This window comes from Ovis aries, chromosome 7 (assembly GCF_016772045.2).
Source record: "Ovis aries strain OAR_USU_Benz2616 breed Rambouillet chromosome 7, ARS-UI_Ramb_v3.0, whole genome shotgun sequence".
NCBI lineage: Eukaryota > Metazoa > Chordata > Mammalia > Artiodactyla > Bovidae > Ovis > Ovis aries.
Genome location: NC_056060.1, coordinates 65,070,059 through 65,094,750, shown reverse-complemented (window position 1 = coordinate 65,094,750; position 24,692 = coordinate 65,070,059). Strand labels below are relative to the sequence as shown.

General features: G+C 39.4%; 1 protein-coding gene across 1 annotated transcript; it reads left to right on the top strand.

Annotated features, from left to right (window-relative positions):
• Nucleotides 1-7,344: 7,344 nt before the first annotated feature.
• On the top strand, nt 7,345-22,233 carry GMFB (glia maturation factor beta). Its single transcript, XM_004010658.5, has 7 exons — nt 7,345-7,453; nt 12,183-12,279; nt 13,986-14,035; nt 14,714-14,763; nt 15,458-15,540; nt 16,521-16,594; nt 18,517-22,233. Exons 1-7 carry the CDS (start codon nt 7,451-7,453, stop codon nt 18,586-18,588), a joined length of 429 nt encoding a protein of 142 aa, XP_004010707.1. The 5' UTR covers nt 7,345-7,450; the 3' UTR covers nt 18,589-22,233.
• The last annotated feature ends 2,459 nt before the right edge of the window (nt 22,234-24,692 follow it).

Genomic DNA, 24,692 nt, shown 5'->3' with positions numbered 1-24,692 from the left:
CAGAACAGGCTGGCTGGGACTGCCCACTGCACTTCCCTGAGCCTCTTCTTCCCACGCTGCTCCAGATCCTAAGGGCGACTTTCTCTCCTTCCCACTCAGCAGGTACTTTCCTTATGTCATAGCCTCAGTTTTCTCTACCATGTGGTGTGTATTAAATGCCACTTTTACTTTTGCCAAGGTCTGGATTTTGAAATGTTAATGGAGCTTTACAGTTTTATAAAACCTTTCTCTCTTGGTAGTGTCTGGCTTTTTCAAGACTACTGTGTTTCTTCAGATTCAAAAATCTTATTTTGGTAGTTAAAAGCTGCTTACTTTCTTTGGCATTTCTGACATCACAGTTCTGTTTATCCTCCAAGGTTGATGGATACTTCTAGGTGACCAAGGAGAAGGTCTCATTAGAAATGCCAAAAATACTACCATGTTTTAAAAAATTGCAACCCCTTCATTCATTTTATATGGCTATTTCTATTGCCTATATTATTTCTCGGAAGGACAAATTCATCTCTGTCTTGGAGACACCAAGGAAGATGATAAGCATCATGACTCTTGAGTTTCAAGCTTTGAGACAATCACTGCACAACACAAATGAATGAATGTGCAATTTGGGTATGATCTCACAGATGACAAGAACTGTGAAAAACTTTACAGTCCTTTGGCAGAACCTAACCTTTTGTAGCCCACTGAACTTCTAAGTTCCTCTAGTTAAAAAAAAAAAAAAACTTGCATGGTCTTATATGTTGCACTTCTATAATCTGTACGTACTAAGTGTCAGGAGGCCACCTGAAGTCTGTTCCAACTGAGTTGACACTGAAGACTAATGCAGTGCTTAGCCTGTGGCCCAAAGCTTAAGGCATTTACCTAGAACAACCATCTTCAACGGTGTGCCCTGGCACCACCTAACAATGTCTGGATGCATTTGGACATATTTTGATTGAGGGGCTACTGGTGTCTAATGGATAGAGGTCAGAGATGCTGCTAAGCACTCTTCAATGCCCGGCACAGCCTGCCCACAACAAGGAATTATCCAACTCCAAATGTCAATATTGCTGAAGTTGAGAACTACGGATACAGAAAATTCTATCAGTTTTAGGCATTTTTCACCAAATGACTATTTCCACCTTGGTCGAGGCCGTGTATTCCCTGGATTACTACAACAGTCTCCTCAATGGTTTCCTTGCTCCTCTGTTTCCCACACTTAGTTCTTTTATTTTTTTCCCATGTTTAAAATTTTAATTTTTAGTTTACATACAGAAAAATTCATCATATCTGGTTATGTTCCTATCACCACAATCAAGATACAGAGTGGCAGCTCAATTTTCAAAGTCTTTACTATGCTGTTTAGGTCCATTCCTCACATGAGCCACTCTGGGGTTAACTCCAATCTTGGCAGTGATTTACACTGTAGTTAGGCTCTCCAAGTCTTTGCTGTGTTTCTGTGGGTGTGTTCTGCACATGTGGAACTTGGATATGTGCCCAGTGTCAATCCCAGTCTCTCCTATTCAGGATTTCCTTACACCCTCTGACTCCCAGAGGCCCTTTTCTCTGTTCTTCTGGACTGAAAGATGGGGAGCTCCCAGAATATTTTCCCTTTACACTTACTGTGCTGGTCTGAGTGACTGAGCCTGTCCTGCAGGTGAAATAACAAGAGAAAAGGGAGGAAAAAATAATTGGAAAGGACTTCCCTGGTGGTCCAGTGGAGAATCTGCTTTCCAATGCAGGGGCCTGGGGTTCAATCCCTGGTCTGGGTACAATCCCACTTGTTGCAAGGCAACTAAGCCGGATCCACAACTAGAGAAAGCCCGCATACCACAGTGAAAACCCAGCAAAGCCAAAGTAAAAAAGAAAACCCAGGATACCTCCATCAATTTTTGTATGACAGGGACCCTTTCCAATTTCCTTTATGCAACAAAATGGATTTTCTCTCAGGGTTTTAGGTGCTTTAGCCCTGCCCTGCCGTGATAATGCCAACTTGATTATTTTTGTCCTCAGAAGAGGGCTAGAAGAGAAAAAAGGAGTTTCTATCCATACTCGTCTGTTCCCAGGGGCTCCTTTTCCCCACCCCCAGGCTAGAAGAAAGGGTTCCTTTTGGAGGTTTTGCAGTCCCTGCTTCACTGATTTAGACTGCTCTCAAGTCAGGCAGTAGAGGAGGGAAAAAACTAGAAAACTCAACAGCACCATCCTAGTCATTTGTCAAGTTCTGACTTCCTGCAGTGTAAGGCCTAAAATTAAGTTATAATAATTATGTGCTGCCTTGATACCTGGTGGAATCGGGAGTAACCTAACTGCAAGTTTCTATCCCACTCTGTTCCCACAGCTAAGGTCCCCTGGCCAAAAGACTCTCCTTACCGTGGGGACCAGGCACAGTGCTTGTCCTTGAGTACTGGGTTTCTGCTTCCTGCCAATTATGAAATCATTCAAATAAGCCAGCCATACCCTCCTGCAGAAATCAGGGGCCACCTCACCTTCTTGATACTGCAAAGCCTGCCTCTAGTTGTTCACTCTGTTCCCAAGTACATGGTATTTGGGGTTCCCCTCCCCCAGACTGTGAATGTATGTGACTATAAAAACTGCCGTCCACTTCACCTGTCCAGTTTTGGATGTTGTGTGCTTGGCTATCCCCATAATCCTAGGGTGAGAATCCTTCTCTCAAAACAGGAGGAAGAAGAGACAATCAAAACACTTCCTTTTTGAGGATGTCCCTGGTGGTCCATCTGTTAAGACCATGTGTTTTCACTGCAAGGAGATTGAGTTAGATTCCTGGTTGGGGAACAAAGATGTGCGTGGCCAAGAAAAACCACAGAAAACACTTCCTTTCCCAATCCACTAGCTATTTTGCTATTATTTACTCTTCAGAGTCCTCAGGTAGTGCTTTTCATATTCTGCCAGAGTTTTTAGTTGTAATCAGTGGGGGAGAGAGACTGCAGCTTGCTTACTTCACTGTGGTTGGCTCTGGAAGTCACTTAATCCCTACAGTCTAATAAAACTAAAGGATCCTTTTGGAAGGACACGTCTAACAGGTCATGCCACTGTCCTGCTCAGTCTGATAGCACATGCTTGTGATTGCTTACAAGGCTGCGCAGAATAGAGCATGCAATAACAATAGGTATGTTTCCACCTCAGGGCCTTTGCAGTGCTGTTTCCTCTGTGTGGGATGTTTCTCCGGACACCATGGTCAATCTCTACAGCTTCAAATCTTTGTTCAGATATGACTTCCCTAGTGAGGATTAGGACAGCTTCCCTATTTAAAAGAAAATATCCCTCATCACCTGCACTCCTCATCTCCCTTTTTCAATTCTTTTCCCCAACCCTGATCACCTTCTAACTTAACAATATTTACTAATTTACTATGCTATTGTCTGTTACCTCCTCCTCCCCATTAGAATGTTAGTTCTAGGCTTCTAAAGTGGCCTTAGTGGTGAAGAACCCGCCTGTCAATGCAGGAGATGTAAGAGACGCGGGTTTGATCCATAGGTCAAGAAGATCCCCTGGAGAAGGAAATGGCAACCTGCTCCAGTGTTCTTGCCTGGAGAATCCCAAGGAGAGAGGAGCCTGGAGGGCTACACTCCATGGGGTCGCACAGAGTCGGATGTAACTGAGCACCATTTAGGACAATAGGGATTTTAATCTGTTTTGGATCTTGGCACCAGGACACAGCCAATACATTATAGGTCCTCAATAACTATTTGTTGCATGCATGAATAAGAATATGTAGAAATACAAACACTTTATTTAGCATGGCTGCAATACAGAGAATGAACTTAGAAAAATTCAGATCAGAAAAGATTATTTTAATTCTGATCTCTTAATTTTTAATTAGAATACTCCTTTTCTTTTGATCTTGATCATACTTAATGTCAAATGCGTCCCAGAGATAAAAGACATTTTGGTGACCTTGAGTTTTTAATAAGGGCTGTTAGTGTTAGTTGCCCAGTCGTGCCCAACTCTTTGCGACTCCATGGACTCCAGCCCACCAGGCTCTTCTGTTCATGAGATTTTCCAGGCAAGGATATTGGAGTGGCAGAAAAGTGCTGGAAAACATTTTGAACTTCCCCGACACACACTGCCACTAGAATTACTCAAGCCACAGTGGCATTCCCCAAACCTCATTTAAACTAGATGTATTTTTTTTTTTTCTGGTTGAAAGAATATTTTACAAACTGAGTTCAAGTAAAGTTTCTGCACATAGTCTATGTTCATTTTACACCTCCCACAAAATATATCATTGTCCTTTTCTTGTCAGTATACAAGTCTGTCCAACTTCTCTTTGAGTCTGATACGCGTTCTAAATCATGTCATGTCTGACTCTGTGTGACCCTATAGACTGCAGCCTGCCAGGCTCCTCTGTCCATGAGATTCTCCAGGCAAGAATACTGGAGCGGGTTGCCATTTCCTTCTGCAGGGGATCTTTCTGACCCAGGAATCAAACCCGCATCTGTTATGTCTCCTGTATTGGCAGGTGGGTTCTTCACCACTAGCACCACCTGGGATGCCCTACCAGTTCCCTAGTCATGGTAGAAAGTATAGGGATGGGGGCAGATCACTAAGAGAATGTAGTTGAACTGTGGAATTTCTTATAGATGATCTTTCTGTATATTGTTACCCTGCTTATTTAACTTATATGCAGAGTACATCATGTGAAATGTCGTGCTGAATGAATCACAAGCTGGAATCAAGATTGCTAGGAGAAATATCAACAATCTTAGATATGCAGATGAGGAACTAAAGAGCCTCTTGGTGAGGGTGAAAGGGGAGAGTAAAAAAGCTGGCTTGAAAGTCGACATTCAAAAAACTAAGATTGCGGCATCTGGTCCCATCACTTCATGGCAAATGAAAGTGGTAGTCCCTCAGTTGTGTCTGACTCTTTGTGACCCCATGGACTGCAGCCCACCAGGCTCTTCTGTCCATGGACTTCTACTGTGGTGGGTTGCCATTTCCTTCTCCAGAGGACTTCCTTCCCAACCCAGGGATTGAACACGGGTCTCCTGCATTACAGGCAGTCTTTACTGTCTGAGCCACCAGGGAAACCATGGCAGATAGAAAGGGGAAAAGTGGAAGCAGTGACAGATTTTATTTTCTAGGGCTCCAAAATCACTGCAGACAGTGACTACAGCTATGAAATTAAAAGACGCTTGTTCCTTGGAAGCTGTGACAAACCTAGACAGCATATCAAAAACCAAAGACATCACTTTGCTGACAAGGGTCTGTATATTCAAAGCTATGGTTTTTCCAGTAATCATGTAGGAATGTTGAGATTTGGACCATAAAGAAGGCTGAGCACCGAAGAATTGATGCTTATGAACTGTGGTGCTGGAGAAGACTCTCAAGAGCGCTTTGGACTACAAGGAAATCAAACCAGTCAATCTTAAAGGAAATCAACCCTGAATACTCATTGGAAGAACTGATGCTAAAGCTCCAATACTTTGGCCCCCTGATGCGAAGAGCTGACTCAATGGAAAAGATCCTGATGCTGGGAAAGATTGAAGGCAAAAGGAGAAGGGGGCAGCAGAAGATAAGATGGTTAGACAGCATCACTGACTCAATGAAGATGAATTTGAGCAAACTCTAGGAGATAGTGAAGGACAGAGGAGCCTAGCGTGTGCAGTCCACAGGGTCGCAAAGAGTTGGACATAATTTAGCAACTGAGCAACAATAATAACCACAAATCCTTCTAGTTTTCTAATTTATGAGAAAACATAGGTATTGTATTAGTTTACATATTTTGAACTCTGATTTAATGTTATTTCTTAACATGCTAACAAGTCATTAAACAACATTAAAAACAAACTTTAAAAATTCTAATAATTCAGTCTAACTCTAATGAAGAAGGATGGCAGTGGGGGTATGTTCTGGAATTTTCTTTTTCTTTGCTTCTTTCATTCGACAACTATGAACTGAGCATTTATTATGGACAGGGCACCATGCTAGCAGCTGGAGAATAAGTTGTAAAGACCATGAGATTTGCCTCAGGCAGCTTCTTTCATTGAAGGTACCTGTATGAATTCTGAGTTCAATACTTACTTCTTCCAAACTACTTTCCCACCACATTCAAAAATAAATCAGCCCCAATAAGTCAGTCAATCAAGATGGTGGAGAGAAATATCAATAACCTCAGATATGCAGATGACACCACCCTTATGGCAGAAAGCGAAGAAGAACTAAAGAGCCTCTTGATGAAAGTGAAAGAGGAGAGTGAAAAAACTGGTTTAAAATTCAACATTCAAAAAACTAAGATCATGGCATCCTGTCCCATTACTTCATGGCAAATAGATGGGGAAACAATGGAACAGTGAGAGACTTTATTTTTTGGGCTCCAAAATCACTGCAGATGGTGATTGCAGCCATGAAATTAAAAGATGCTTGCTCCTTGGAAGAAAAGCTATGACCAACCTAGACAGCATATTAAAAAGCAGAGATATTACTTTACCAACAAAAGTCCGTCTAGTCAAAGCTATGGTTTTTCCAGCAGTCATGTATGGATGTGAGAGCTGGACTATAAAGAAAGCTGAGCACCAAAGAATTGATGCTTTTGAACTGTGGTGTTGGAGAAGACTCTTGAGAGTCCCTTGGACTGCAAGGAGATCCAGCCAGTCCATCCTAAAGGAAATCAGTCCTGAATATTCATTGGAAGGACTGATGCTAACGTTGAATCTCCAATACTTTGGCGACCTGACACTGATGCTGGGAAAGATTGAAGGCAGGAGGAGAAGGGGATGAGAGGATGAGATGGTTGGTTGTTATCACCGACGGTCTGGACATAAGTTTGAGCAAGCTCCGAGTTGTTGATGTACAGGGAAGCCTGATGTGCTGCAGTCCATGGGGTCGCAAAGAGTCGGACATGACTGAGCGACAGAACTGAACTCAGTAAGTCAGTACTTCCTACAGAAACTAATTCTTAGAGATTAGGCAACGACTACGAGAGCACTCATCCAGACATCAATCATCATTCAATCATACTTCAATAAATAAACTCCACTGAGGAAACAAATGTGTTAACCAAGTATCGGAAGGTGGTTGGGGAGGGGGGAAAACAAGATTCCAAAAAGGGTAGGAGGGAAGGCAGCTGTACCTTTGTAAGGTAGGCTGGGGATAACCTTCATATTTATCACCGAAATCGTGGACTTAATCATGTCACCAGGAAACTGCACTCAGAACTTGAGGAATGTTAAAAGGAAGCAAAAACCGACTTAAATCTTGAGTGCGTTTTGGCACCGCCGCTCACTCCGGATCCTACAGGACGTCCTCCTCCATAAGTGTTGGGAGGAGGCGCTCGCGTTCTGATTTAATTTTGAGCCGCGCCACCCGCCGTCCCCCGTCACGTGACGGCCTGCCGTTGCTGCGTCTTTCAGTGGGGGCGGTTCTGCCAGGCGCCGGGCAGGAAGGGAGGCGGCTGCAGTGCTATTCTTAAAGGGGCCCGAGGGACGGCGAAAGGCTGCTGCCGGCCGGAAGGAAAATGGTGAGTTGCCTCTGGGGAGGGCGGGGGCTGGCCGAAGGCCGGGTCAGCCCGCCGGACTTTCCTGTTTGCCAGAGCCGGTATCGGCGGGCATCGCCCGGGGTGGGTCGGCGGCCGCTTCCGGCCGGGCTGCTGGCGGGTACCCACAGTCGGAGCCTTGTCTTCTGCCCGCCGCCGCTGCCGCCTCGCCCAAGAGCAGCAACATCCTGCCGGGCCCGCGGTTGACCCGCCTAGCGGGCTCGGTGACTAGGGTGCGGCCAGTAGGGATGGGTCGTGCTCACCGAATCCTTCTGGATGGAGAGTCACAGCCCCTACATTGAAAAATCGGAGGGGCCAGGAGTCTGGCCCAACTGAGGGCTCCCCCAAACGCTGGCTTCTCTGTCAGGGCCCAGGCCAGGCCTGAGGGGTCGGTGGGCGCCGAGTCCTTCCGCCTGGCCGCCTTTGAGGGAGGGTTCGAATTCTGATTCCGTTTTCTCGGCCTCGCCTTAGCCTCTGTCTCCTCCTTCTCCCGGCCTGGCTCTATGGATTTCTGCTTATCCTTGCTTGGAAATCTTTTGACCCAGTGCTTTGGCGCTTGACCTTTCAGTGACTGTCAAAAGCTTGGTCTTTCGTGGTCTGGGGCCTCTGGTTTGACTCCACGCTCAAAAATAGTGGAGAATTAATCAGTTAGCCAGGAGGATCTCCTGGATCTTTCCCATCGGGTTTTAAAATATGCTTTTCTTTCATTAGAAGCAAAACACAAAAATCCCACTGTTCTCGTCTCTGACCTCCCATTTATTTCTCAACCCACTTCCACCGAATAGATATTGTCATGGTCACCAAAGCTAAGGGTCAATTCTCATCTTTTCTGATCTTTCAGCTGCATTCTGGGTGTTGACAACGCTCTCCTCTTTGAAGCATTCTCTTTCCTTTGATGTTTCAGATATCTCCTATTGTGGGTCTATCTGTGTCCCATGCAGTCTTCCTTCCCTGTACCTCACAAGTAGGAGTCCTGGGCTCCATTCTAATGCTTCATTTTCCATTCTGTATTTTTTCTCTTTCCTTTCTTACCTACACTCATAGCTTCAGTTACCACCTACCTGTATGAAGATGACTTGGGTATTTGTATTGCAGACCTTGCTTCTGAGATCCAGCCCAGATTTCCTAGGAAGCCTTTACCCACTTGAGTGTCTCAAAGCCCCCCTCGATAAACCTAGTGTTCCTTAACTCAGTGAAAGGTGGCACCAATTAAGTGTTTTACATAAGCAAGAAGTTTAGGAGTCACCTTTTTTCCTAATCTACCCCGCCTAGTATTCAGTCTGTCACCAGGTCCTTGGTGGTGGTTCAGAGAGTGGGCTAGATAGAGTCAGGCTGTCTGGCTAGAATCCTGGCTCCCCCAGTTGGGTAACTGAGGAAGATACTTCACCTCTCTTAGTCCTAGTTTCTTTCACATTGAGGATAATATAATACTCATCTAATGGGATTGTTTTGAGGATCTATGAAAAGGACATAGCACAGCGTTTTCTTATAGTGTTTAATACATGTTAACAAGTATTAGCAGAAATTCACCTACTTCTGTTTCTTTTCATCAACATGTCTAAGCTGTGTTTCACTTCTCACCTGGATTAGCCTTGCCAGTTAACTAGTCTTACTCTCTTTAACCTCTCTGCCTATTCCCTGCATGCAAATCTGACTATTTCCCCTGCTTAAAACACCTTGGTGGCTTCCCTTTGCTCATATAGAGACCAAAATACTTAACATGACCCACTGCACCCTATGTAGTCCAACACCTGCCAACCTCCTCTTGTACGTGTTACAGCTCATTCTCTGTGCTTGAATCACGTTGGCCTTTGATTATTTTATATGTGCTGTGCTCACTTTAATCAAAGGATCTTTGTATAGGTAATTTTGGTCCTTTAGATGCCCTTTTCAGGCAGGCTTCCTGTAACCATGCTGTTTTGGCTAGTCATTAAGTTCTGATAGCATCGAGTTTCTCTCTTTCCTAGGTCTTTTCCTAGTTGTTATACAAACAAGTGTGTTTTTTTGCCTGATAATTTTGATGTAGACCTATTCTCTAATAGACTTTATAAGCTCTTTTAGGTCAGGCCCACAGTTTAAATCTATTTTACATCATTGTATTTCTAACACTTAGCACATCCTGACATTCATTAAATGTTCATTGTGTGGATTATCCAATAAATGACTACTTGAGTTCACGCTTCCCACTTTGTCTGTTAATATTTACCGTGTAGTGTTGCTTTCAGGGTGTTATTTTTAAATGCACCTATTAACTGGAAACTGTTAGAGTTGGCTGAATTGCAGTTCTTTTTCTTGTAGGAAGGAATTTTTGACCTTACAGTATTGGGAGGAGTGAGAATGGGGAAAAAGCTTTATAGATTTCAACCACAGCATGTTTTTCACTTGGTTTGCTATCCCTAAGGTGTCAGAATTGCACAAGCAGCTCTGGGTATCAGAACTTTGAGATAAGAGTTGTGACAAATCGCCTTTTGCCTATAAGAATCTAAAGTATTTATTAGTTTCTACTAATGGGCTCTACCTTTGGTTTTGGTTGACAAGAGATTGGAACTGCTAGTTTTCCGATTTGTGTATCTTTCTTGAAAGATAGGAAAAAATAGACCAGGCTTGAATACTACAGGAACCTCGTATGACTTAGCATTCCTTTCTCTAAAGAGAAGTAAAAGGATGGACATACATGACTCCTGCAGGAGCTTAATTTATTGGAAAATATGTATTGGTGGGGTTTATTTTCTAACTATAAATAGCACAGTGTTATGAATTTAAAGGACAACTTAAAATTGATGGCCATTTAATGTTGTAACATATGCCCTTATTTACCCAACACAGGGTGAAAAAGCAGACTTTTATTTAATTTTAACTTAAAATTTGAATCCTTAATTCTTTTGGACTGTAATGAGACACTTGTGTTTGGCATTGGTATCAAAACTCTTTTAATTTTCTGAAGAACTGGAGGTGGAAACCCCATATATGAAGTAACCGAAGAATGTGGACCTTGTTTGGTACCTGACTCAATCAAACTGACTGTTAAAAAAGAAAAAAAAAAATGAGGGAAATTTGAACTTTGAAGTCTATGTGAATAATTGAGACTATAATTATTATTTTTAGGTGACATATTATTATTGTCTCTTTAACAATTTCCCACAGTTTGTTGGGATCCACACAGTCAAAGGCTTTGGCATAGTCAATAAAGCAGAAGTAGATGTTTTTCTGGAACTCTCTTTTTTGATGATCCAGTGGATGTTGGCAATTTGATCTCTGGTTCCTCTGCCTTTTCTAAATCCAGCTTAAACATCTGTAACTTCACAGTTCATGTACTGTTGAAGCCTGGTTTGGAGAATTTTGAGCATTACTTTGCTAGCGTGTGAGATGAGTGCAATTGTGTGGTAGTTTGAGCATTCCTTGGCATTGCCTTTCTTTGGGATTGAAATGAAAACTGACCTTTTCCAGTCCTGTGGCCACTGCTGAGGTTGCTGGCATATTGAGTGCAGCACTCTCACAGCTGAAACTCCAATACTTTGGCCACCTAATGCGAAGAACTGACTCATTTGAAAAGACCCTGATGCAGGGAAAGATTGAAGGCGGGAGGAGAAGGGGAAGACAGAGGATGAGATGGTTGGGTGGCATCACCGACTCAATGGACATGAGTTTAAGTAAACTTCAGGAGTTGGTGATGGACATTGAGGCCTGGCGTGCTGCAGTCCATGGGGTCGTGAAGAGTTGGACACGACCGAGTGAACTGAACTGATGATGATTGTGTTTTCAGTGGCACATATCATTTTATTAATATGCATTAAAATATTTGTAGGTAAAATGATTATTGACCTTTGCTGTGTGATGGTCCATGGGAGCAGTATTGAAGGTTTTGGATGAGATAAGATTAGCTATGTGTTGATAATGGTTGAAGCTGAGTGTTAAGTGCATAAGATTTCACAAAATTTCTCTAATTTTCTATGTGTTTGAACTGTTATACATTAAAGAAAAAGATTTCCATCTTCCTGCTTGCAATCAATAATTCATTTGTACCACCTGACCCTAACGCCAACTGGACAGTGCTTTTCCTTGTCAGATTTTTGGAGGAGAGTCTCTTAATATTTTTTCATAATTTATAAAAGGTTCTTTGAGTTTTTAATATTTGTTTCATCTGCTTTTGCTTTCACATTTCTTAATAGCTCCCTTTTTTGATTCCCATAGTCATTTAAGACATAAAATAGTAGTTGGTCTTTACTCTTCCGGTTTATTTTCCATTCTTTTGCTTAGTTTTAGTTTTTCATAGTTGTGCTGAACTCAAAAATGAACTAAAGCCTTATTAATTCTTAAGTGCAATAAAATGATTTTCCTGTTCTTCCTGCATAGTGAAAAATATTATATTTCCTAACAGCCGTGATCCTTGACTTCCTATATTCTTTCTTTCCTCTCCAGTTCTGATGAAATTGCACGTTAGTATATATCTAGTTCTTTGAGATATTTAGTGGTCGAAGAGGAAGTTAAAGTATACCCTACATATAAGATGAACAAATGTGAATAATTTAATGATGCCAACGCAAGGCTTGGTAGATTGAAAAGCCCTTTAAGCGTTCATGTGTTTCATGTTAATACATTACGACATTTGTAGATGTCCATATACCTTCTTAAAGGTATTAGGTTTTATAGTTTTAAGGTGTACATATATGTTGGAGTCATGGCATTTGATAACATGATTTTTTTTCTTTTCTAGAGTGAGTCTTTGGTGGTTTGTGATGTTGCTGAAGATTTAGTGGAAAAGCTGAGAAAGTTTCGTTTTCGCAAAGAAACAAACAATGCTGCTATTATAAGTAAGCTAAACATGATTGTCTCCATTCCATGATCTTAGTTTGGTTTTATCCTTTTATCCTATAGCTGCATCCAATAACCTGAACCTTTAGAAAGTAATTTATCTCCTGTTTTAATTCCCAACCCTGTTCCCCCTACCCAGCCCCTCACCCCCCAAGCCTGTTAGGTCACTTTAAAAAGTAAGTAAGAGTTATTGTCAGAGAACAGAGGCAGAGTGTTTCACCTCCCCCTCACTGCCTACACAGCTCTGGAGAAGATGATCGTCTTCTTGGGCACTTGGTCATTTGTAGTGCCCCATCCAGTTCCATCCTTTAACTTATCTGGGGACAAAAACAGCCTGGCCATTCATCCTCAAGCAGAAACCTTTGTCCACACATAAAGTGATAAAGTTCAGCATTGTGTTCAACGTGATTTGAGGTCTTACTTCTAGACTTGAATTCTGGTTTCACGGAGAATACTTTTAAGTGTCATTGACTTTTGATAATGGAAAGTGATTTGCATATTGCCTCTTCCAGTGTGAACTGCATGTGATGTTATATAGATTTCTTTTGTATTCATGCTGCTGCTGCTGCTAAGTCGCTTCAGTCGTGTCCGACTCTGTGCGACCCCAGAGACGGCATCCTCCAGGCTCCCCCGTCCCTGGGATTCTCCAGGCTAGAACACTGGAGTGGGTTGCCGTTTCCTTCTCCAGTGCATGAAACTGAAAAGTGAAAGTAAAGTCGCTCAGTTGTGTCCGACTCCTAGTGACCCCATGGACTGCAGCCTACCAGGGTCCATGGGATTTGCCAGGCAGGAGTATTGGAGTGGGTTGCCATTGCCTTTCAGTTTGCATTTTTAGGTAATATTTAATATGTGGGTAATGATTTAGAAAGATGAAGAATGAGGGAGTGAGAATGTAAAACTATATATACTAACAGATACATCTGGAAGATGTGAATTAGTGAGGCAGTGACAGCTTGTTGAATAATGATTCTTTTACAAACAAATACTACAATGCAGGCATACAGTTCTTAGAAGTGACAAAGTGTGTCAGTGCCATTTTACCACAAAGAGTAAACCTATTTGAGATCATATCGTGTCTTACAGGATTTACTATGAAGCTAGTGCAGAATCAAAAATGGTAACTTTCAGGGTAATGGAAAAGAATAGAGGCTTAGGTTATCTAAACATATTTGAGTTTGGCTTCAGATTATGTTACATGTATTTGAGTAGAGAGATCACTGCTCTTTGGTAATTCACTTTCTCAGTACTCATCCTGCACCATGAAATCCTGACTCTTGAGAAGCTGGGAACCTGATGATTGTTCTCTCCTGACCCTTGTCCACTTTTCGCTTGTAGTTCTAACCACTTTCTAACCACGTTCAATAAGCCAGTCTCAGTCACAGTGACCTTTTCAGACCTTTACTAATCATCCAAGAGGTTGGGTTTGAATTGCAAAATTCTTTATATACACAGTAAATGTAAGGAGTTGACATAAAGTTCTAAATAAGCAAATTAGGTGCTGGGAATTATGGGTAAAAGTTTTTAAACGCTGACTGCTTGAAAAGCAAAGCTAGCTAACAGACCTTAAACTAAAACTGCAAATGAATTGTATGCTTGTGTTTCTTCATGTTTTAATTTTAGATACCAATAAAAGAGCTAGGAATCTGCGGGTTGGGTAGATCAATGTCATGAATCACAGTTTACTCATATTATATTTTTATTTTAGTGAAAATTGATAAGGATAAACGCCTGGTGGTGCTGGATGAAGAGCTTGAGGTTTGTTTGAACAGCTAAGTACAGCTTTATAGTTAAGTAATTATTATCACCCAAAAGATGTAACATTAGTAACATGTACTTCTAAAGTTAGTTCTAAACCATTGTATATGTTCATTATTCATGAAAAGCACATGTTAATTATTATGTAGTGGATTGTCTTGCTAATATAATCACCTTCAATAAAGCATTAATGAGATCCAGGTCATAAGCAGTAGAAGTTAGGGCTATATGTCTGGTAAAAACTTGCTTCTAAGTTGGTTGGCCAGTAATTACAAACTAAAACCCTGTAGCCTGAGTATTTAGATTGTCAAGTTAAGTAACCAGTTTAGAGTGAAAAGAAATTAACTTTTTCCCCCTGAATCAGATACTGTTGTTTGCTCTGAGGGGTTGGTTTATCTCACTCAGTATTTCCTGACAGTTGGAGCATGAGCATAGACTATGCTGCCTCTCAACCCCATGTTTTGTTAATTAACAGAGCTAAGCTGAGTGGGTTGGGGTGGGCTTTCATTGAATTGAGGTTTTAATAACCTCAGCTTATGTACAGTTTAGTAAGATAAAATGTTATGATGCTTTATAAAGTTATGAATTTACACCTATTAGTAGAATGGGTCCTCAGTATATCTCTTAAGAATCTATGGATAAGAAAATGGTTAAAAGTTGTTTTCTTTATGGTGCTAGGGCATTTCACCAGATGAACTTAAAGATGAACTACCTGAGCGACAACCTCGATATCCTTTTCTTAGTGCTTTAAAAAGATTTTTTTTTTACTGGTCACAATTTTATTTATGAAGTTCCTTTGTTCAACTTTTAAGGTACATTTTTTTATAAAATTTTCTTCTACACCATGCATGCTAAGTTGCTTCTGTCATGTCTGACTCTTTGCAACCCCATAGACCATGCCTCACTAGGCTCCTTTGTCCATGGGATTCTCCAGGCAAGAATACTGGAGTGGGTTTCCATGCCCTCCTCCAGGGGATCTTCCCAACCCAGAGATTGAATCCGTAGCTCATGTCTCCTGCATTGGCAGGTGGGTTTGTTACCACTGGTGCTACCTAGGAAGCCCTACACCATGGTTACGACCAAATTAAAATGTATGTACATACTGGAAAAGGCCCAAAAAGTTGATGGATATTGTTTATTTAAATTCCTTTTATTGTTGCATATAATAAAAAGAAAAAAATCCATATTAAGTCTATACTTTTAATAAATTTATTTGTGAGAGTGTATGATTTTATGATTGTCTTTGGGGCCCATTTATAATTTTGTGGCAAGATAATGAATAATGAAAGTGTGACCTAAACGAATAGGATAGAAATTTGCCACTCACTGGCTCGGCAGGCATGTGTTGTCCTTCAGAACTTTGTTGATAAGTACTTGTCTGAAATAGAGAAATAATTTTAGTTTCTTTAACTTGAGAAAAACCTTCATTGTGTATAGTTATAAGTATCAACATGATGATGGAAGAGTTTCATACCCTCTGTGCTTTATTTTCTCCAGTCCTGTAGGTAAGTGAATTTCTTTAAATAGTGCGTATCTGGTTCTGATCAAATTAAACCTTTTATACTAGATGAATTTTATGCTTGTTTTAAGGATGGAAAATGTTGAATTAATTGTACTATGTGTGTACACACATGCACGAGGGAATGCATCCCTAAAAAGAAGTTACTGTGAAAACTTGCCTTTTTTTTTAGGATAAATTCCTAGAAGTGTAGTTGTTAGGTCAAATTGTATATGTATTTTTAATGAATTTGAAATGACATTTTAAAATATCAAAAGTACATTTTCTTCTGTATTTTAATTTTATAAGTATGTAAACTTTGTGTACGATTATGATACATAGTTGGTGTTTATCCTGAAAATAGTAGTTGTCAGTGGTACGTCCATAACCTTGAGAATAGTCTCAGAGTAGCTTACATTGGATATTAATATGGTTTGTTGGTGTTTAAAGTATCCATTATCACCAGAACTCCCTCTGCCACCACCATTCAAGCCCACAATAAACTTCTGCTCACTGAACTCCTCCTTGATCTTTATTATCTGTATCATATATGTAGCACTTAAAATATACTGAAGCATCTTTTAATGTGTAACCAGACTACATTTTTTTCAGAGCCAATCTCTTCACCCCACTGACCCAACCACATCCCCAAACTTGCATATATTAGGTATCTGTAAAACTGATCTTGATTAAGGTAGTGCTGAAAAATTTTGAAGTATTCACAAGGTTCAGAAAGTCAAGATCTGTATAGATCTAGCCTCATTTATTTTTGCTGACCTAAAGCCTTGTTCATTAGTAATACAGCTATTTCTCTTTGTGCAGATGGTATGCAGTATAACACTCTCAAGCCCTTACATATTTAGACAGGACTTTTGTAAACTCAATAGCATCGGAAATCCTAAGTGTGTCTTTTATCAAGTAAATAATGAAAACTCATCACTGTTTAAAAATTTAAGTCTCATTTCTACTCTGATCTCTCTCTTCCAGGATGTAAGCCTGAACAACAGATGATGTATGCTGGGAGTAAGAATAAGCTAGTCCAAACAGCTGAACTTACTAAGGTGATATTTATATTTGACTAACTTGTTGAGACTGTGTTTTCTCTTTGTAAATGGAGCAATACCTAAGTAATCTGAAGAGTTCAGTATTTCTTTATGTAGGTGAAAGTTATTTAGAACAGAGCAGTAAACTAGAGTTTTTTTTTACTAGTTGGAAATAGAATGATATAAGTATTTAACCAAAAGTGTGATTTTTGAGGGCTTCCCAGATGGCTCAGTGGTAAAGAATCTACCTACCAGTGCAGAAGCTGCAGGAGACATGGGTTCGATCCCTGGGTCAGGAGGATCCCCTGGAGGAGGAAATGGCAACCCACTCCAGTATTCCTGCCTGGAAAATTCCATGGACAAGAGCCTGGTGGACTATATTCCAGAGGGGTCGCAAAGAGTTGGACATGACTGAGCACATGTTTTTTGAATGAAAATTACACATTGATTACAAGAACTCACATTCAAAATGTAGGCTGCTTTAGAAAACTGTTCAATCTTTTGAGAATTTTTAATTTTCCATAATGTAATCTCTAGTAGATAAATTCAGCATTTGAAGCTTCTCTGAGCCCTTTACCATAAACTAAATGAACCAAATTCTGTGCAGAGATTCCATACTCTGCAGTTAACTGTGTTGTTTCCAAATCTAAAATAAAATGTTTAAGAATGCTTATTAGCTTTATTAAATTAGAACATTCTGTTCATATAAGACACGTTCTTTAAGATTTAACATGTTCCTATTTTATGGCATTTTTGAAAATTAAAGGTAAGAATGGTACTTACTCTCAAACTTTTAACTTCCATGTTTTAGTTTGAGTTGAAAAAGTATATACATTGAAGGTCCTGAAATAGAATTTTACATCACTGGAATTTTAATAATACTTTCTTTCAGGTTTTATTTTAAGGACAGTCTCAGTGTTTCCCCCTTGGATGCTTAATCATTAACCCAGGGGATGTTTTTAAGTGCCTTCTGCTTTTTCCCTTTAACCCACATGGTTGTCACCAATACCACCAACTTATAGACATTACTTTCCCTTGTTTGTACCACAGGAGTACTCTAAAGTGACTCTGGGTGGTTAGAAAGGAGCTCTGCTAAGAGCCTCATGTCTGTTCTAATCCCAGGCATGCCCTAAAGTGTTGGAATTAAAGTGAAGTCGCTTAGTTGTTTCTGACTCTTTGCGACCCCATGGACTGTGGCCTACCAGGCTCCTCCCTCCTTGGAATTTTCCAGGCAAAAGTACTGGAGTGGGTTGCCATTTCCTTCTCCAGGGGATCTTCCCAACCCAGGGATCGAACCCAGGTCTTGCACATTGCAGGCAGACTATCTGAGCCACCAATTAAGGCATGACAATTTACAAGTTACTCTTATATATAATCTGATTGAATGCTCCCCACAGCTTTGTAAGTTGATGGTGAAACTCCTGTTCTTAACTGTAATGAATGACTTACCGAGGGTTGCACATCAGTACATGTAAGATCTAGGATTCTTTCGTCACATCTAGCCTGAAATCCCATCCTCCCTGCTGTATTACGTTGTTTTTTTATGCCCATTCTACTTTGTGGGCCTGTGTGTGTTCAGATTCTGGCTGGAGAATTTTGGCTATGGACTACTAATCTAAAATGCCTGGTGTTTCCTCCTTCTGTAGAGGATCAGCACACATTCTTCGAGTTCCTAACTGGATTGATTTTAGTTCTGTACCCTTGGGTCTCTCTTTTAGTGCGTAATATTTACAAAACTACTCTTTTAGAACATTTGTAGATATGTGCTTTTAAGAGAGTTTGATTTTATGCCATCTTGACTGCTAAACTTCGGTAACTGAGTCCCTCTCATTTAAGAAAAAGTGAAGGTAATTTACACAGATTAAGCCATGTTGACTGAAAGGAAGGAGAATTTGGTATTTAATACTCAAATATGCAACATATTTGATTTTTTTTTTAAGGTATTTGAAATAAGAAATACCGAAGACCTAACTGAAGAATGGTTACGTGAGAAACTTGGATTTTTCCACTAATGTGAACTTCTGTGTTTCTAAAGTATTTATGTATTAACCTGACCATACTGGAACCAGACATAAATACTTATTTATGCCTAAAAATGCACTGTTATTTACAGTTTGTTACCTGCAGTAAAGAAAAATTCTCATTTGTTCAAAGTTTGAACAAAGAAGAAATCATCTTCATAGTAATGAAACTTTGTAAAGTGTTTCCTTATATTTGTAATTGTTAGGTGGACTACTTCTCTCCAGGGACTTTTTGCACTCTTGTGACTAATTTCTATAACTTACAGTTCAGAATTTGTTACTATTTACAGACACCATTGGAAAGTGGTTATTAGATTGTGATAGACAACAGTTGCCTCCTTTTGACAAATACTGGATATTAGCAGTTTATATATGAAAATAGCATATTATCACTTGTCAAATCTTTGAAATCAATTTGGGATAAAAGATTTAAGTGACTGAATTTTGAGCCATGAATAATAATTTACTGTACTATAATCTGCACTACAAATAGTTTTTCCATCAATCCCATGCCTTCTTTAGTTTTCTGTATCTTTTTAATCAAGTCCAGAAACTTTTCATCAGTTGCTCATTTTTAAGGTCTGGCAGTTAGATTTTATAATAAAGTTATGACTATTAGGTTTTCTCTTCATGGAAAATAGCATTTTAGTCTTAGAAACTGATGGATTGTAACTAATCAAGGGCTTCATTTTTAGTTATGTCATTTCTAAATAATCTTAAGTCTAGGTTAGTAACACTTTATTTATAAAGGACCTTTTAATGTTGTCCTGTGAATGCTAGTTATTTTACATGTGTTAATATACTGTGCCTTTGATTTGTTAGCTTTAAAGTTAGTTGAAGACTTTACACTGCCAGTATTCCAGATTTGGTGAAATTAATACTTTTGTAAAGGGTCCAAGTAAAACAATTTTCTAATATGTGAAATTTGTAGTAAAATCAAGTTGATATTTTAAAAATTCCAGCTGTCTACTTGCATTGGTGAATATATGGCAGTTGAAAGTTATAGTTTGGGACATATTTGTGATTAGTTTTGTGCCATAGGAAAAAATTGCTTATCTTAAAACTGGCCATAGTTAATAACATTAATGCATCGATAGAAATCTCATCTTATATCCCTCAGAAGGTATTCTAAACTGGACACCTGTCTTGTTAGATGATGGTATCCTTGGCATTTTTAAAGCAAGGATTCTGATACATAGTGTACTTTAAAAACATATAAGTAACTAAGATTCTTTTGACATTAATTTGACAGAAGGTCTTGAGAATCTAAAGACCATCCAAATTTGGTGAGTTAATTCTGATATTAAGAATATCTTAATCATTTCAAAGCTAGCAAAGGCATTTTTTTTTTAAATTTTGGTGTATCTCCCATTCGTATGTGCTTTGCATTTTTTTGAGGTTTCTGTGCCAACTTTAATAAAGAGGTAGAGATAGTTGGAATTTTTGTAATATGGGATCTTCTATTCCCAACACTGTTTGGCTTCACTAATCTAAAAAAACAGGAAGCAATAGGAAGTTAGTTGGAGATGAGGAAGTGATACAGGGGTATTTGCTTTGGTAACTGAATGGGAAGGGTTCTTAATTCCAATTTCCAGAGAGAGAGCTTCACCCAGGAAGTTTAAGAATTCTTTAAACAGCTATTTTGATACTGGAGAAAAATGCTTATAATTCTGCATAAATGCAAATGTAAAATCCAAGTGAATGGAGACTTTTTCTAATGTTTTTGAATGAAGGAAATGAGATTTTGTTTCATCTGGTTCACAGCAATAAGAGAATCTAGGGCTGCAAGAATGTGTTTTTGTAGTGAGGTTCCTTCTTTTGTCTTGCATGTTTTAAGTGGTTGTTTTTTATTATTTAATTGGAAAGTCCTCTATAATGTCAGATAACATTGACCTTCATACACAGAACTCTTGGTTCCCCTGTTCTCTGATAGGGGAACTGTGATTTTTTGAGCTTGTCTGATTCCTTATTGATACCAATATGTACTTTTGCAAGACAATAGATGAGGTTAGGGGATCAGTAGAACATTTTTTTACTTCCGTGGTCCTATAGGGAGAGTTATAGATCCTTTATCCTAGAGTATTCTCTGACTTTTGTATAAATTTTCCTTTCATCTAACCAAATTTTTGCATTGTTCTTTTCTGTTTTTAAAGTATATTTCCTATATAGTCTCTTTTTTGCCTTTTCTCAATTAGTAACTCCAGATTTCATAATTCCAGTTTCCACATTCCACTCCTGGTACAGCCATTCCCATTCAGCCTTAAGTCTTAATCTTTCCTTTTTGGCAGCAGCTTTTTTCCTGGGAACCTCCTTCATGGTCTTCTAAGTCATAATTAGTTTTGAAATTGTTGGACTTGCATAAGTTCTGCAGAGCATCTGATGTTGTCAGAGTAGAACCGACTAGTAATCACAGCCTGTTTTTTTAGTATGGTTTTGTGACAACATAAATGACATATGAAGAAAACTGTTCTCAGGTTACTATGCTGAAATTCCAAAATGTCCAAAGTTTTGAATAGTATTCATTTTGTTCTGGTATTGAAGCAATTATATTAGGGAAAAAGTTGTTTGACTGTTTTTGTTTAATTGACTTCTAAAATAAATGTTCAAATTGTCTATTTCTAAAAAGTTTAGTAAATACCTAGTGTGGTTAAACATACTCTTGTTTGAGAGGGTGTTGCTAAATTTTGTCTTGTCATTACTAAATGATCTTTGTAACAAAATGTCTGTCAGCACTTTTCTCTCCCTTTTTGTCTCCTATTTTAAGGAGTCAAATGTAGCCATAAACTGTATCTTGGTCTGACACTTAAAATTTTTTCCAGTTAAAGGAGTGTATTGCCAAATTAAATTTGGCTGTCCTTGTTCCCCATCCACGTAGATAGTGAGGAAGGTGTGCTTAAAAATATGTTTGGCCTACTTTAAAACATGAGCAGTGTCATTAATCCATAATGTGGACTAGTAATGAAAAGATATTTTCATAAGAGTTTAAATGCTGATATTTGGTGGAAATAGAGAGTGACTTGTAACCTATCAATTCAAATATTCTTAATACGGTTGCTTTCCCTGTTTGTTCAATAGACTGATAATACTGGAATCTACAGAATTTGAGCCTTTACAACTTATGTGAAGAAGTGTCTCAAACATTTCTGGACAAATCTTATTTTGTATTTCTGGAAGAATGTAAATCTCTCAGGCCACTTAACACCAGTGGTCCCAAGTTGAATATTCTTGAAAAATTTGTTTCCTCTTAGGCTGTTTGACATTTCAAATCAGTGATCATCTTCCTATGATATTTTAAAACAACTACATTAAGGTTGTGATAGAAACTGTGTTTTCTTTTTGGAGTATAGTTCATACATGTGTAATTACTTGAATATTGTTTGAGATCACTAACATGCCAGGGTAGTGCCCACTGATTTAGATGGTCCAATGTAATCTCATTCAGGAGGCTTGAAACATTAATGGTTTAGTCTTGTGAATTTTAACAGTTTTCCTGTCATCGTTTAACAAAATCAACTGCTGGCACAACTTCTGAAACTGTGGTTTCAGTCTGTGCGAGATCATATTGCATGTTTATTTTGGACAGTCTTCTGTTAAGCATGGTGCTTGTACTGGTTTAAATAAAATGTTAACATGAAAGGACTTCTAGCTTTTCATTTTTTTACTCTCCTCTTTTCTTTTTTAGAGTTGCTGTTACCTAACTGGCTCAATTGTGGCATTTGTGTGAACCGCACAAATTCAGTTGTTTACTTTATCTGGAAAAACTGAGAGACAGAGTAAGCAAATTACTAGGCAAAAGTAGGATGAGGGGAGGGGAAATATAATGAGCTTATAAACATTTCTAAAACTTGGTTTGATGCTAAAATGGTTAGTTTGTAGGGGCAGAGGGCATTGTTTCAAATGATGACCCCTTGCTTTCAAAGGGAAAACTGTAAGTTAGAGGGGCTGTATATTTTGTAAGAAATCAAATTAAATAGAAATTTTATTGAATATAGTATATCACTATTTATTAAACATCCATTAAAGAGCCATCCTGCCTGTATTATAGACTAATGTCCATAGTTTGTATATCATGGGTATCTATTGAATGAATACAAATCAACAATACTTACACAGTGTTTAGACTTGACCATACACCTCTTGTGACGACTATGTGTTTTAGTAGAGTCACAGTTTGTTTACAGTTGTGAAAGGAGTTACTTATGCCTTCCAGTACTCAAGAATCTCACAAGGACAGTTGGCCAGAATGAAGAAGTGTCTTCCTTCCTTCTCAAATTTGGCCATTCAGCTGCTCAGCCAGCCAGCTCCTAAATTTTTTCACCTTCATTGTCTTTTTGTCCTTTTCAGTTTTCAGCAGCAAAAAGCATTTCTAATCGCTTACCTCACAGTGAGAGCCCACTCTCATTTGCATGAGGGCACGCCCTGAGTGGATAGTCTCTCCTTGTGCAGTACATTTTTAACTATGTGGAAAAGCCAGTCAAAGATCTTATCATGGAGCTTCAGGGAGTTTTCACAGTTCTCTTATCCTGAAAGTTCTCTGCTGAGGTAACCTTTTTTTTCCAATTACAGGAAAGAAAAAGAATGTCTTGGTTGCATCCAAGAGTCACCTTGTAGTACCCAGAAAAGCAGGAAGAAGGGTGTGTGTGTGTGTGTGTGTGTGTGTGTGGCTTTTAGTTACTATTACCTATAGGATTGACTATAGATTCTGTTACTATGGAATTAAGTCCTGTGGTATTTTGACCCATTCCTGCAGTGGGTAATGGACACTTCAGTTCAGTTCAGTTCACTCACTCAGTCATGTCTGACTCTTTGAGACCCCATAGGCTGCAGCACACCAGGCCTCCCTGTCTATCGTCAACTCCTGGAGTTTACTCAAACTCATGTCCATTGAGTCGGTGATGCCATCCAACCATCTCATCCTCTGTCGTCCCCTTCTCCTCCAGCCCTCAAACTTTCCCAGCATCAGCGTCTTTTCGAATGAGTCAGTTCTTTGCATCAGGTGGCCAAAGTATTGGAGTTTCAACTTTAGCATCAGTCCTTCCAATGAATATTCAGGACTGATTTTCTTTAGGATGGACTGGTTGGATCTCCTTGCAGTCCAAGGGATTTCTAAGAGTCTTCTCCAACACCACAGTTCAAAGGCATCAGTTCTTCGGTGCTCATCTTTCTTTATAGTCCAACTCTCAAATCCATACATGACTACTGGAAAAAACATAGCTTTGACTAGAGGGGCGTTTGTTGGTAAAGTAATGTCTCTACTTTTAATATGCTGTCTAGGTTAGTCATAGCTTTTCTTCCAAAGAGCAAGCGTCACTGCACTCACCATCTGCAGTGATTTTGGAGCCCCCCAAAATTAAGTCTGTCCCTATTTCTACTGTTTCCCCATCTAATTGCCATAAAGTGATGGGACCAGATGCCGTGATCTTAGTTTTTTGAATGTTAAGTTTTAAGCCAACTTTTTCACTCCTTTTCACTTTCTTCAAGAGGCTCTTTAGTTCCTCTTCACTTTCTGCCATAAGGGTGGTGTCATCTGCATATCTGAGGTTATTGATATTTCTCCCAGAAATCTTGATTCCAGCTTGTGCTTCATCCAGTCCAGCATTTCTCATGATGTACCTGCATATAAGTTAAATAAGCAGGGTGACAGTATACAGCCTTGACATATTCTTTTCCTGATTTGGAATCAGTCTGTTCCATGTCTGGTTCTAATTGTTGCTTCTTGACCTGCATACAGATTTCTCAGGAGGCATGTCAGATAGTCTGGTATTCCAGACTAATCTCTCAGAATTTTCCAAAGTTTATTGTGATCCATACAGTCAAAGACTTTGGCATAATCAATAAAGCAAAACCAGATGTTTTTCTGGAACTCTTGCTTTTTCGATGATCCAACGGATGTTGGCAATTTGATCTCTGGTTCCTCTGCCTTTTCTAAATCCAGCTTAAACATCTGGAAGTTCACAGTTCATGTGCTGTTGAAGCTTGGCTTGGAGAATTTTGAGCATTACTTAACTAGCATGTGAGATGAGTGCAATTGTGCGGTAGTTTGAGCATTCTTTGGCATTGCTTTTCTTTGGAATTGAAATGAAAACTGACTTCCA

Coding starts and splice junctions, on each gene's coding strand:
- GMFB (XM_004010658.5), top strand. Junction 12,280..13,985: donor AAACAATGCTGCTATTATAA/GTAAGCTAAACA, acceptor TTTTTATTTTAG/TGAAAATTGATAAGGATAAA. Junction 14,036..14,713: donor TGCTGGATGAAGAGCTTGAG/GTTTGTTTGAAC, acceptor TTATGGTGCTAG/GGCATTTCACCAGATGAACT.